This window comes from Pan paniscus, chromosome 20 (assembly GCF_029289425.2).
Source record: "Pan paniscus chromosome 20, NHGRI_mPanPan1-v2.0_pri, whole genome shotgun sequence".
NCBI classification, from domain to species: Eukaryota; Metazoa; Chordata; class Mammalia; order Primates; family Hominidae; genus Pan; species Pan paniscus.
Genome location: NC_073269.2, coordinates 8,314,730 through 8,329,839, shown reverse-complemented (window position 1 = coordinate 8,329,839; position 15,110 = coordinate 8,314,730). Strand labels below are relative to the sequence as shown.

General features: G+C 52.1%; 1 protein-coding gene across 1 annotated transcript in view; it reads right to left on the bottom strand.

The window, feature by feature from the left end:
* Positions 1 to 4,376: 4,376 nt before the first annotated feature.
* ATCAY (ATCAY kinesin light chain interacting caytaxin) overlaps positions 4,377 to 15,110 on the bottom strand; it is a 47,737-nt gene continuing 37,003 nt past the window's right edge. Inside the window, exons 10-13 of the mRNA XM_008972621.5 lie at positions 14,711 to 14,746; positions 13,619 to 13,690; positions 11,702 to 11,734; positions 4,377 to 7,879 (exon numbers count right to left, since the gene is read on the bottom strand). Coding sequence (XP_008970869.3) covers positions 7,870 to 7,879; positions 11,702 to 11,734; positions 13,619 to 13,690; positions 14,711 to 14,746 — 151 coding nt within the window. The 3' untranslated portion in view covers positions 4,377 to 7,869. The remainder of the gene's footprint in view (positions 7,880 to 11,701; positions 11,735 to 13,618; positions 13,691 to 14,710; positions 14,747 to 15,110) is intronic.

The following is a 15,110-nucleotide window of genomic DNA, read 5'->3' as shown; positions in this document are numbered from 1 at the left end:
CAGGCTGGTCTCAAACTCCTGACCTCAGGTGATCTGCCTGCCTCAGGCCTCCCAAAGTGCTGGGATTACAGGTGTGAGCCACCATGCCCAGCCTATATTTTTGAATTTTTTGAGACAGGGTCTCGCTCCGTGGCCCAGGCTGGAGTGTGGTGATGTGGTCACGGCTCACTGCAGCCTCAGCTTCTCAGACTGGAGCGATCTTTCTGCTTCAGCCTCCCAAGCAGCTGAGACTACAGGTTCGCACCACCACACCTAACTTTTTAATTTTTTGTAGAGATGGGGTCTTGCTATGTTGCCCAGGTTGGTCTTGAACTCCTGGCCTCAGGTGATGATTCCTGCAACTCGGCCTCCCAAAGTGCTAGGATTACAGGCATGTGACGCCTCTCCCCACCAGAAAATAATTTTTCTGATGCTTCTTAAAACAGTAAGGCTGACTTTGTTGAGGGGGGTGGGGGACTACTACCATGGGGTTTTGTAGTATGGGAGGGAGATTGAATTCAATCTTCTCCCTTTCCACCAATACAGGGAAAAGTGGGAAATTATAGCCCAGGAGCAGGGGGGTGATCAGAGGATGGGAAGTGACTAGGAAGGTGGGGTGATAGGAAGGCCAAGTTTGTATGTCTGTATGCAGTAAGAGATCAATACACCAAAGAGAGAGAGAATTTTTAAGAGATGAGGTCTTGTTACATTGCCTAGGCGGGTCTCTAACTCCTGGCCTCAAGTGATCCTTCCTCCTTGGCCTCCCAAAGTACTGGGATTACAGGCTTAAGCCACCACGCCCGACCAATGATGTACTTTATGAGTCCTGTTAACAGAATTGTGACCTTGGACTTCAAGAGCTTTTGCAAAATGGACTGGAAATCTTGGGGTATTCATGAGGAAAGCTCAGAAAAGCAGTCAGCCACAGGATCTGTGGCAGTGCAGCGGGGTGGCTGTGTCTGTGGCCAGAGCTCCTCCAGGTGCTCAAGCAGGCACCCAGGAAAGCCCGGCTCCTGGGCTTCACCTCTGGCCCAGTTTCGGTGGCAAGAATTTCCTGGCAGCCTCTTGGTGGGGCACGTGGCCCAGGGCCTCAGGTGACAGTGACATGCCCAGATAAAGGCCCTGGCAGGGCACCTCTGGGAGGCCTCCCTGTGCCAGCCCACCCTGGCGGGAAGGAGAGGGAGAAGCCACAGGGGCTACAAATGCCTGCCAGTCCCCAAGCAGTCCCAGGTCCCAGGGTATTGATTAGCGACCTCACTGCCCCACGGTGCAGTGATCCCATTTACATGAAATGCCCAGGACACGTCAATCCACGAGGACAGGAAGGGGAGGCGTGGGTGCCAGGGGCTGGGGGAGGTGGGTGGGGATGACTGTGGCTGCTGGGGACAGATTTACTTTTGGGGTAATGGAATGTTCTGGAATTTGATAGAGGTGGTATTTGCAAAACTTTGTGAAGGTACTGAGTACCGCAGAATGTCCTCTTAAAAATGGTTAATTTTAGGCCGGGTATGGTACGGAGGCTCACGCCTGTAATCCCAGCACTTTGGGAGGCCGAGGTGGGCGGATCATGATGTCAGGAGATCGAGACCACGGTGAAACCCCGTCTCTACTAAAAATACAAAAAAAAAATTAGCTGGGCGCAGTGGCGGGCGCCTGTAGTCCCAGCTACTCGGGAGGCTGAGGCAGGAGAATGGGGTGAACCCGGAAGGCGGAGCTTGCAGTGAGCTGAGATCGCGCCACTACACTCCAGCCTGGGCGACAGAGTGAGACTACATCTCAAAAAAAATGAAAAAACAAAAAAATGGTTAATTTTATATTAAGTGACTCTCATCTTGATTTATTAAAAAAGTGTCTGTTTGGCCAGGCACGGTGGCTCACGCCTGTAACCCCAGCACTTTGGGAGGCCGAGGCAGGTGGATCACGAGGTCAGGAGATTGAGACCATCCTGGCTAACACGGTGAAACCCTGTCTCTACTAAAAATACAAAAAATTAGCTGGGCACGATGGCAGGCGCCTGTAGTCCCAGCTACTCAGGAGGCTGAGGCAGGAGAATGGTGTGAACCCGGGAGGTGGAGCTTGCAGTGAGCCCAGATGGCGCCACTGCACTCCAGCCTGGGCAACAGAGCCAGACTCCGTCTCAAAAAAAGAAAAAAAGAAATGTTTGCAGTGGCTCACTACTGTAATCCCCGCACTTTAGGAGGCCAAGGTGGGAGGATCGCTTGAGGCCAGGAGTTCAAGACCAGTCTGGGCAACGTTGTGAGACCGCCGCCTCCTCGCCCCCCACCATCTCTACCAAAAAAAAAAAAAAATTAGCTGGGTGTGGTGGCCTGCTTCTGTAGCACCAGCTACTTGGGAGGCTGAGGCAGAAGGATCCCTTGAGCTCAGGAGGTTGAGGCTGCAGTGAGCTGAGATTGCATCACTGCACTCTAGCCTGAGCAACAGAGGAAAACCCTGATTAAAAAAAAAAAAAAAAGCCTGGGCACGGTGGCTCACGCCTGTAATCCCAGCACTTTGGGAAGCCAAAGCAGGAGAACCACCTGAGGTCAGGAGTTCGAGACCAGCCTGGCCAACATGGCGAAACCCCATCTCTACTTAATACAAAAATTAGCCGGGCGTGGTAGCGCGCGCCTGTAATCCCGGCTACTCGGGAGGCTGAGGCAGGAGAATTGCTCGAACCCGGGAGGCAGAAGTTGCAGTGAGCTGAGATTGTGCCACTGCACTCCAGCTTGGGTGACAGAGTGAGACTCCGTCTCAAAAAAAAAAAAAAAGTAATTATGATAATAAAAAGAAAGTGACCAAATGATGAAGACTTTAATTTAGTCCTGGGTTTTTCTGAAACACTGGTGGCGCTGATCCGGCCCTCAGGCCCCTCTCTGGCTGCCCCAGCTCTGCCTGCCCCAGGCCTTGGTCCCCGTGGGTCACTCTGCTGGGGACACCCCTCCTCCTGCTGGCTTGGCTGACGGCTGCTTGTGTATTGGTTCTCTGATCAGAAAGGTCCCTTCCTCCTGGTCCCCAGGAAGGCCTCAGGTCCCTGGGTTGAGCCCGCCCCTTGGGCTGGGAGTGGTGTGAGGGACTGGACCCCCTGTGCCCCGAAATGAATGAAAGAGTGAGTGAGGTTTTCTTTACTGGTTTTTTTTTTTTTTTGAGACGGAGTCTTGCTCTGTCACCCAGGCTGGAGTGCAGTGGCGCGATCTCGGCTCACTGCAAGTTCCGCCTCCCGGGTTCATGCCATTCTCCTGCCCCAGCCTCCTGAGTAGCTGGGACTACAGGTGCCCACCACCACGCCAGGCTAATTTTTGTATTTTTAGTAGAGACGGGGTTTCACCGTGTTAACCAGGATGGCCTCGATCTCCTGACCTTGTGATCTGCCCGCCTCGGCCTCCCAAAGTGCTGGGATTACAGGCGTGAGCCACCGCGCCCGGCCTTCTTTTCTGTTTCTTTTTTGGTGGGGGGTTCGGAGTCTCTTTTGCCCAGGCTGGAGTGAAGTGGCACGATCTTGGCTCACTGCAACCTACGCCCCCTGGGTTCAAGTAATTCTCCTGGCTCAGCCTCCCGAGTAGCTGGGATTACAGGCACGCAACACCATGCCTGGCTAATTTTAGTATTTTTAGTAGAGACGGGGTTTCACCACGTTGGCCAGGCTGGCCTCAAACTCCTGACCTCAAGTGATTCACCTGCCTCGGCCTTCCAAAGTGTTGGGATTACAGGCGTGAGCCACCGTGCCTGGCCGTGAATGGGGTTTTCAAGAAACCTCTCAGGGTAATCAGAGACCCCGTGCAGTGGGATAAAGGAGGGGGCTGTCACCTCCAAACTGGGAGCGGCTCCCCAGGATCCCAGCACCAGCTCCACCCTCTTTGTCCCCTCCATCCACCCACAAAGACCCCACCTTTTCCCCTAAAGGGCACCTGCTGGCATAAACACAACTGGAGCACAGTAGCATGACTTTGGGACCTGCTGGTGACAGAGACATCAAGGTGGGTATGACATGGCCACCGCACAGTGTCCCCACTGGGTGGACGGAGAGAACTGGCAGGCGTGATTGTGGCTCACTGCAGCCTCTGCCTCCAGGGTTCAAGTGATTCTCCTGCCTCAGCCTCCCGAGTAGCTTGGACTACAGGCGTGCACCACCACGCCCGGCTGATTTTTGTATTTTTAGTACAGACGATGTTTCACCATGTTGGCCAGGTCCCGAGTAGCTTGGACTACAGGCACCTGCCACCACGCCCGGCTAATTTTTGTATTTTTAGTAGAGACGGGGTTTCACCATGTTGGCCAGGTTGGTCTGGAACTCCTGACCTCAGGTGATCCTCCCGCCTCCGCATCCCAAAGTGCTGGGATGGCAGGCGTGAGCCACTGGACCCTGCCTGTTACTCGTATTGAAAAGGAACAAACCTCCCTTCTCAGTGATAGTTTCTTTATTCCACATAAAAGTCCCCCCAAAGCTCATGGAGATGACGTCTTAACATCACGACTGTCGTCAATCGTAGTGATCATTTCTGTTCTGAAAAACCGCAAAACTCATCGTTGGAAGGATGGGCTGCTGACCAGGACTTTGGGGGAGGGTTTATGACGCATCCCATGTGTCACCAGAGGGAAACCCAACATCCTTTTACGAGGAGGGGTCGGGGTCCATTGCATTTTGGCCAAACCACACCCCCCACCCTGATACAAATCCATCTCAAAGCCCATCTGTGGACGGTGCAGGTCGCGGCCCAGCTGGGAACGGTGGCCCCGGCTGTTTGACCTCGGCATGCCTGCCGACAGGTGGCCTCGCCGGGGGCCTCTTTTGCTCTGGAGGGTCCGCTGGGGCTGAGTTGGGGTCTTCAGTTTCGCCTGCCTGTTGTCTGTGACTGCTGGTGATCCAAAGGGGCGTGGGTAGGCCACGGCATAACGGGCGGACCCCCTGGCGTTTCTGGTGGGGGCAGAATGTTTAGCCGGCAGGCACCTTCTGGGTCAGGTAGGGCCTCACTTGTCACTTGGTTGCTGCTGTAGACACTCAATTATTAGGTGTCCGATTGGGTGGAATGAGTTCTTTCCTGTCCCCGTCTCCTGTCTGTGACTTGGAAGCGGCCCCAGTCTTCCATGACGGTTAAGGCCCAGCAGTTCTTGTCACTGTTGGGTTAGAACGATTCATGCTGGAGCCACGTGCCTTTGGTCACCTGGGACAAATCGTGGCAGCTGGGCCTGGCTGGCATCTATCTGCTGGAGCCTGTCTCCTCCGGGCAGTCTGATAATCAGGCTTCTGTCATTTTTTTTTTTTTTTTTTGAGTCAGTCTTGCTCTGTCTCCCAGGCTGGAGTGCAGTGGCGCAATCTCGGCTGACTGCAATCTCTGCCTCCTGGGTTCCAGCTATTCTTCTACCTCAGCCTCCTGAGTAGCTGGGACTACAGGTGCGCGCCACCACACCCAGCTAATTTTTGTATTTTTAGTAGAGGTGGGGTTTCACCAAGTTGGCCAGCCTGGTCTTGAACTCCTGACCTCAGGTGATCCACCTGTCTCGGTCTCCCAAAGTGCTGGGATTATAGGCGTGAGCCACCGTGCCCAGCCACTTTTGTCATCTTGTGTTGGCTTTGGCAGCGACACCATTCACTGGGGTGGGAATTCGGGACAGGGTCTTGCCCCTGTGCCCGGGATTTGACATTTGGGAAACAAATGTTAAAACCCTACCATGTCCCTAAATGTCCCAGCCTCCCCAGGGCAATGCTGAGACCCAGAGGTGTCCCGTCACAGCCGGTGGCTCCACAGGAACCTGCAGGCATAAGCCTGCTCAGAAACCCCGTCTTCCTCATGGCAGGAGCTGCTGGCTTTTGGGGATGGGACTCGCGCAGGACCCTGTCCCACAGGGCAAATCTTTCTGTATCACTGCCCCTCAGCACTAAATACCACCAGTTCCCTGCCATCATCGTTGGAATAACCCCAAATGCAATTCCTTGCTGTCTCAGGTCAAGATGCACTGGACGCTTTCACTGAGGCTCAGTTAATTGTGGGTCTGGTTGGCCCAGCCTGGATAGCACTTGCTGAGAGGCCAACCACAGAGCTAGGAAGAAGGGCCTGGAGAATGTGCCCGCCCTACTCACCGTCTGCTCAGACTGATAGACATGAAGACATTTAGGATTAGAGGGAACCTCTTGAGCAACTCTCTGCAAACACTGTCCATTCTTTTCTTTTCTTTTTATTTTGAGACGGAGTTTTGCTCTTGTTGCCCAGGCTGGAGTGCAGTGGCGTGATCTTGGATCACTGCAACCTCTGCCTCCTGGGTTCAAGCAATTCTCCTGCCTCAGCCTCCCGAGTAGCTGGGATTACAGGCGTGCACCACCATGCCCGGCTAATTTTTGTCTTTTTATTAGAGACGGGGTTTCGCCATGTTCACCAGGCTGGTCTTGAACTCCTGACCTCAGGTGATCCACCCACCTCAGCCTCCCAGAGTGCTGGGATTACAGGCATGAGCCACTGTGCCCTGATTATTTTTTATTTTTTTTGAGACAGAGTCTTGCTCTGTCGCCCAGGCTGGAGTGCAGTGGCACGATCTTGGCTCACTGTAACCTCTGCCTCTCAGGTTTAAGTGATTCTCATGCCTCAGCCTCCCAAGTAGCTGGGATTACAGGCACCTGCCACCACGCCTGGCTAATTTTTGTATTTTTAGTAGAGATGAGGTTTCACCATGTTGGCCAGGCTGTTCTCAAACTCCTCACCTCAGGTGATCCGCCTGCCTCGGCCTCCCAAAGTCTGGGATTACAGGCGTGAGCCATCGTGTCTGGCCCAGCCTTTTCTTAAATACTTCCAGAGACAGGGAGCTCAGTGCTTCTAGAGTCCATCTGACCAGTGACCAGCATTTGGACCACATTAGAAAAGTCTGTCTTCTTTTTCCTAGGGAAATTTGCCTCCCGAACAAGAACCCGCTGGTCCAAGCTTTGAATGCAGGTGGCTGCGGCCAGCGCACTGGTTTTATCTTCCCGAATGACTTCTGAAACACTCAAACGCCCGATACCCTGTATCTTCCTCTTGCTAGGTCTGCCTATTTCAGAGCCAGTTTCTGAGCCTCTGCTGTTCCAACCCGGAACAGCGTTGGCGTGTCCCAGCCTGACGCTGGGTTGGGGGAGCAGTGAGGTCCACATATCTCATTCCTTGGTGGGAGGTATTGACAGGGTTTGCCCGGTGGCTTGACATCTGAGTTAAAGGGGCTTGAGAATGTTCTGGATTACTGGGGTGTCATTTTGCAATCGGAGGACAAGGATGGTTGGCAGCGGCTCTTCTTGTGCAATGGGCTCTGATCCTCTCAAAGGAGCTGGGTGTCATTATGAGCGAGAAGGGGGCGGGTCAAATGAAAAACCATGGGTGTGAAATTTGGACATAAGGTCGGAGGTCAGGAGCTACCCCAGGACGTGGCCCTCATAGGGGGGTTGAGCTTCTAGGTCTGAGGCCGCATTCTGGAGGGAAAGGCACAGGAAAGGACGCAGACCCAGCCGGGGTGGCGGTGGGTGTCTGTGGCTCCAACCTGGAGCAGGTGACAAGCAAGAGAAGGGTCTTGAATCTTGTATCCAGCTCTGACCACAGGGGCTGCGAGCAGGAGCGGAGGCCACCGACGCCACGCGGGCCACCCCCTGCGCTTCTTGCCTTCCTCGGCTGAGAGTTCGTGAGTGTGGAAGGGTGAGGGGCTCAGAGCTGGGCCCTTTTCTGGAACGCACAAATACTGCATCGTTAAAAAAAAAATACAATGTTTTCAAGCAGCTGAAAAGGATGCTGGGTTTCAGAGATGAACGGAGGGGCGGGCACCCTTGGAAGATTGGGACTCAGGATGAGGCAGGATGAGATCTGGGGCCAGTGGGCGTCTGACAGAGGTTTTCTGGCATCTGGAATCTTCTTCCATGTCCTTTGTTATGCTCACGTCGCCTCAGGACATGCTAGGGAGGGAAAGATACAGGCCAAGTTATTGCTGTTAATGTTAAAAGTGCAAAATGCGCTTCCACATGTACGTAATCCAAAACAATGATCCCACCCAGCGTGGGTGAACTCCCAGCAGCAAGAGTGGCACATGCCCTTCAGGGCCCGGCTCCTGCCACCCACTTTCTAAGTGTGGCTCTGAGGGCCTCCTTCCTGGTGCCTCAGCAGAACAGGCCCTGGAGACTGGCAACCTCAATCAGCCTGGAGGGAGGCTTCAACCCACCCCCCCACTAACCAACCATACAACCACCCACACATCCATCCATCCATCCATCCATCCATCCATCCATCCATCCATCCACACACTCACTCACCCATCCATTCACTCAATGGAGGGATCCATTCATCCCTCTGCCCACCCATCCAGCCACTCACTCATCCGTCCATCCACCCATCCACCCATCCACCCACCCACACATCCATCCATCCACCCATCCACCCACCCACACATCCATCCATTCATCCATCCATCCCTCCACTCATCCATCTATTCAACCATCCATCCATCCATCCACCCATCTATCCATTGATCCATCTGCCCACCCATCCATCCACCCACTCATCCATCTGTCCATCCATCCATCCATCCATCCATCCATCCACCCACCCACTCATCCATCTAGCCATCCATCCATGCATCCAACCAACCATACAACCACCCACACATCTAGCCATCCACCCATCCATGCACCCATCCATCCACCTATCTATCCATCCATCCATCCATCCATCCATCCATCCACCCACCCACCCATCCATTCATCTATCTGCCGACCCATCCAGTCACTCACTCATCCACCCACCCACCCACTCACCCATCCATCTACCCATCCATCCATCCACCCACCCATTCATCTACCCAACCATTCATCCAACCAACCATTCATCTACCATTTACCCATCCATATGCCTACCCATCCATCTCTCCATCAGTCCATCTTTCCATCCCTCCACCCATCCATTCATCCACCCATCCATCCATACAGTCAACCTTCACCCATCTATCCATCCATCCATTTATCCATCCATCCATCCACCTATCATCCATCTATCCTCCCATCCCTCCACTCATTCATTCATCTATCTATCCACCCATCATCCAAACATCCTTCCATCCATCCACTCATCCATCCATCCATCCATTTATCCACCTATCCATTCATCCATTCATCTACTGCTTCTTACAATTCCTTCTTTTGTGTTTTTAATTGTTAAAACATGCTTATTATATCTTATCCACCTAAGGATCTCCAGGCAAGATCTAATTCTGCTGTTTGTTGTCTCTGCTGTCTTTTGCTCATAGTGGATGATTTCCTTGTGTTTCCTGTCTGTGTATGTGAACTCATCTCCAGAGAGCTTGGGTTGAGGTGGTCTTTTCAGAAATACATTGAGAACTTACTTTTACTCAGTGCCCCTTAAGCAGCACTGGTCTAAGGCCATTTTTGATGTTTATTTCTTAGCTTGGAGCTTCCTGGGTCACATGGGTAGTAAGGCATGTGGCCAGGCCATCTTATAGACTTGTATAAAACTGTGTGGTCAGCTGGGCATGGTGGCTCACGCCTGTAATCTCAGCACTTTGGGAGGCCGAAGCGGGTGGATCACGAGGTCAGGAGATCGAGACCATCCCGGCTAACATGGTGAAACCCCGTCTCTACTAAAAAATACAAAAAATTAGCTGGGTGTGGTGGCAGACGCCTGTAGTCCCAGCTACTTGGGAGGCTGAGGCAAGAGACTGGAGTGACCCTGGGAGGCGGAGCTTGCAGTGAGCCGAGATCACGCCACTGCACTCCAGCCTGGGCGACAGAGCGAGACTCCATCTCAAAAACAACAACAACAACAGAAACAAAACAAAACAAAAAAACTGTGTGGTCAAGGATAAATCCCACACATTCTAAAGAAAAGTTTGGTCCTTCCCTGGCTCCTGGGATTAACTTCTAAACTCTTGGAGCATCCTGGCTGGAGTGTCTATGTGGGTCATGCCAGATAGTCTATGCTAACTGATATGGTTGGGCTGTGTCCCCACCCAAATCTCATCTTGAATTGTAGTTCCCATAACCCCACTTGTCGTGGGCGGTACTCAGTGGGAGGTAACTGAACCATGGGGGCGGCTACCTCCATGCTGTTCTTGTGGTAGTGAGTTCTCACGAGATCTGATGGTTTTATAAGGGGCTTTCCCCCCTTTGCTCAGCACTTCTCACTCCTGCTGCCCGGTGAAGAGGTGGCTTCCGCCAGGATTATAAATTTCCTGGGGACTCCCCAGCCATGCAGAACTGTGAGTCAATTAAACCTCTTTTCTTTAGAATTTACCCAGTCTTGGGTATTTCTTCATAGCAGCATGAGAATGGACTAATAACACTCACAACGTGACTTAGGGTTGGAACTTGGGCCACGTGGCATCAGCTTGATCTGTGCAGGGGCTGGAGGCTCAGAAAAGCCATGCAGACAGTCAGCCAGGTGTATGTCGTTGACTCTCTATAAACACCCTGGCTACAAAGGCTTGGGTCAGCTTCTCTAATTGGCAGCACTTTGTGTGTTTTGCCACACATCCCTGCTGGGAGAAATAAAGGCTGTCCACACAACCCCACTGGGAGAGGACACTTGCAGGCTTCCACCCGATCTCTCCTGGATCCAGCCCTATGCACCTCTTCCTTTTGTTAAGTTTTTTGTTTTTTGTTGTTTTTTTTTAAACAGAGTCTTGCTCTGTTCCCCAGGCTGGAATGCAATGGTGCAATCTCAGCTCACTGCAACCTCTGCCTCCCAGGTTCAAGCAATTCTCTTGCCTCAGCCTCCTGAGTAGCTGGGACTACAGGTGTGTGCCACCACACCCAGCTAATTTTATAGTTTTAGTAGAGATGGGGTTTCACCATATTGGCCAGGCTGGTCTTGAATTCCTGATTTCAAGTGATCCACCTGCCTCGGCCTCCCAAAGTGCTGGGATTACAGGCATGAGCCACCACACCCAACTCTTTGCTGATTTTTAACTGTACCGTTCTACTGTAATAAACCATGCCACTGTGATAAACCATAACTGTGAGTATGACAGCTTTGCTGAGCTCTGTGATCCTTCTGGCAAACCATTGTGCCTGAGGATACCCTTGGACATCAACACACGGGGAGGCTTTTCTTTTCTTTCCTTTTTTTTTCTTTTTTTGAGACAAAGTCTAGCCCTATTGCCCAGGCTGTGGAGTGCAGTGGTACGATCTTGGCTCACCTGGCTAATTTTTGTATTTTTTTTAGGGACGGGGTCTTGCCATGTTGCCTAGGCTGGTCTTGAACTCCTGACCTCAAATGATCCGCCTGCCTCGGCCTCCCAAAGTGCTGGGATTACAGGTGTGAGACGCTGCGCCCAGCCACAGGGAGGCTTTTCTTGGCATCCAGAACCAGGTGGAGAATCGGAGGCAGAGCGTGGACAGTCTACCCTTTTGTGGTATCATATCCTGGGCTTCAGGGAGCTTGGCTCTGTGTGGGTTTTTCCCTGAGGGCCGCTCCACTGCATAATTCTGGGGCCTCATTTGCATCCTGGTCTAGGTAATGGTGCCCCCCTGGAGTTGTGCAAGGATGGCCTGACTGGTTAAGGGAACCACTACCTCCCTGCCTTCCTGGTGCCGTATCCCCCACTCCCAATAAGTCATGGGGCAGTTTTCCTGGGATTAGGATCCCTGCCTGCTTTATATTTGCTGGCAGCTGGTTCGATTTTCTGTCCTTCTAGAGAACCCTGACTAATACAGGTCCATGAAGGACATTTTGAAAACAGCACGAAGACCACTCTGCATCACACCCACCTTGTTTCCTGATCTTCTGAGACCAGAGCAGGCCTGTGGAGGAGAGATGGAGACTGGGCGTTATTTGCTTATTTTTGGGAGCCTGGGCATTTTCCCTTTTTTTTCTTTAACTTATTTTATTTTTATTTATTTATTATTATTAAGATATAGGGTCTTGGCTGGGTGCAGTGGCTCATGCCTGTAATCCCAGCACTTTGGGAGGCTGAGGTGGGTGGATCACTTGAGGTCAGGAGTTCGAGACTAGCCTGGCCAACATGGTAAAACCCTGTCTCAACTAAAAATACAAAAATTAGCCGGGTGTTGTGGTGGGTGCCTGTAATCCCAGCTACTCGGGAGGCTGAGACAGGAGAATCGCTTGAACCCGGGAGGTGGAGGTTGCAGTGAGCCAAGATCGCACCATTGCACTCTGGCCCCTGGGCGACAAGAGTGAAAATCTGTCTTTAAAAAAAAAAAAAAGATACAGGGTCTTGTTATGTTGCCCAGGCTGGAGGGCAGTGGTGCAATCATGGCTCGCTGCAGCTTCCAGCTCTGGGCTCAAGTGATCCTCCCACCTCAGCCTCCCAAGTAGCTGGGACTACAAGGTATACACCATCATGCCTGGCTAACTTTTAAACTTTTTGTAGAGATGGAGTCTCAATATGTTGCCCAAGCTGGTCTCAAACTCCTGACCTCAAATGGTCCTCCTGCTTTGGCCTCCCAAAGTGCTGGGATTACAGGCGTGAGCCACAGTGCCCATTCTTGGGCATTTTCTACCTGTTCGTGGAGGCTGTAAGCCCTATGAGGACCGACACTGCTGTATCTGGTACAAAACAGATGTCAGCCTGCATCTGCTGCGTAACAAATGAGCCCAAACAGACAGTTTTGAGGAAATTGGCCAAGGCCCTTCACTAACATAAAATGAAGCCAATAATGTTGCTCAGGGTCTACTGGATTGGGGGAGTCAGAATCTACCTGCTGGGACCTGGACAAAGGTCACCTTTCATCATTATGATAACATTGAGATTGCGATAATGTGAGAACATCATGATAACTTTTTTTTTTTTTTGAGACAGGGTCTTGCTCTGTTGCCCAGGCTGGAGTGCAGTCATAGCTTGCTGTAGCCTTGACCTCCTGGGCTCCAGCCATCTGCCTGCCTCACCCTTCTGAGTAGCTGGACTAGAGGTGTACATCACCACACCTGGATGATATTTATTTATTTATTTATTTTTGAGACAGAATCTCATTCTGTCGCCAGGCTGGAGTGCAGTGGTCTGATCTCGGCTCACTGCAACCTCCGCCTCCCAGGTTCAAGTGATTCTCCTGCCTCAGCCTTCCAAGTAGGTGGGACTACAGGCACGAGCCACCACGCCCAGCTAATTTTTGTATTTTTAGAAGAGATGGGGTTTCACCATGTTGGCCAGGCTGGTCTCGATCTCTTGGCCTTGTGATCGGCCCACCTCAGCCTCCCAAAGTACTGGGATTACAGGCGTGAGCCACCACACCCGGCCGATAATTTTTATTTTTATTTTGTTTATTTATTTTTTTGAGATGGAGTCTCACTTTGTCGCCGAGTGTAGTGGTACTATCTTGGCTCACTGCAACCTCTGCCCCCTGGGTTCAAGCGAATCTCCTGCCTCGGCCTCCCAAGTAGCTGGGATTACAGATGTGAGCCACCATGTCCAGCTAATTTTTGTATTTTTAGTAGAGATGAGGTTTCACCATGCTGGCCAGGCTGGTCTCGAACTCCTGACCTCATGTCATCTGCCCACCTCGGCCTCCCAAAGTGCTGGGATTACAGGCGTGAGCCACCACGGCCAGCCACTTAGTTCCATTTTCTGTCCCTGAACAAGGACCCATCTTCCTCTCTAGCCTCCCCCAAGGGAGTAGGCAGCCTCCCGTGACTGTCAGCTCTCTGCCCATGGTCCCCTGCACACCTACCTGTTTTCCACTGGTGCCACCTCTGGCTTCTCTTCAGACCTGGGCAGCACAAACTCCGGCTGGGGCCTCGCGCTGTGGACAGAGAGAACGAGGTGACAAGGGTGACTAGCCCAGCCAGGCCAAGGGGTGGGCTCTCGGCTAGTACTGGCCTCTCTGGCTTTCCTGTCCCCTGGGTCCTGTTTTCCAAACCAGTGAGATGTTCCCTGCCTTTGCTATTTGAGAAAACTTCTGGGACCAAGACTCTGTCTTATTTGCCTCTGTTTCCCTCAAAGCTGGCATTGGACCTGGCATGATAAAGGTTGTTTTTTTTGTTTTTTTTGAGACAGGATCTTGCTCTGTTGCCCAGGCTGGAGTGCAATGGTACAATCATGGCTCACTGCAGCCTCAACTTCCTGGGCTCAAGCAGTCGTCCCGATTCAGTCTCCCTGCAAGTAGCTGAACTACAGGCGCATGCCACCACACCTGGCTAATTTTTTTTTTTTTTTTGAGACAGAGTCTTGCTCTGTCACCCACGCTGGAGTGCAGTGGCATGATCTCGGCTCACTGCAACCTCCGCCTCCCAGGTTCAAGTGATTCTCCTGGCTCAGCCTCCCAAGTAGCTGGGATTACAGGCACGCACCACCACGCCTGGCTAATTTTTGTATTTTTGGTAGAGACGGAGTTACGCCATGTTGCCCAGGCTGTTCTCCAACTCCTGACCTCACACAATCCTCCTGCCTCAGCCTCCCAAAGTGCTGGGATTACAGCCTCTCAAAGTGCTGGGTGAGCCACCGCGCCCGTCTTGACTTTGATGCTTTATGGAGCGTAAGTCTGTGCTCAACCTTTTTTGCCAAGGGTGCCTCATCTTGCACAATAACCTCCAAGGTGGTTGTTAGCTTTTTATTTGCTTAATGTTATCTTGCGGCTCAATGCGGGAGCCAGTATTTGAACCCAGGTCTGAGTTTAAAGTCCTTGCCAGAAGGGCAGCGTCTTGAGCCCTGCACAGGACAATGGTCCCTGCTGCCCGGAAGTCACCGGGTTGCCCTAACTGAGAGTTCAGCTCAGCCCCCCGCTGCCCCGACCCAGCCCCAGCAGAAACCACTCTGCACACACCTCTCCCTCCTGGCCTTCAGTCTTTCCTCTTCGTATCTGAAAGAAAGAAAAAGATGTCAGACACCACCTTCCTTTCCCCTGAGATATACTTTTTGGGGAAATCCCTTTCCTTTTCAAGCAGAGAAACAAGCTCTCTTTTTTCTTTCTTTTCTTCTTCTTCTTCTTTTTTTTTTTTTTTTGAGATGGAGTCTTGCGCTGTCACCCAAGCTGGAGTGCAGTGGTGCGATCTTGGCTCACTGCAACCTCCACCTCCCCGGTTTGAGTGAGTCTGCTGCCTCAGCCTCCGGAGTAGCTGGGACTTACAGGCACCTGCTACCACGCCCAGCTAATTTTTTGTATTTTTAGTAGAGACGGGGTTTCCCTATGTTGGCCTGGCTGGTCTCAAACTCCTGACCTCATG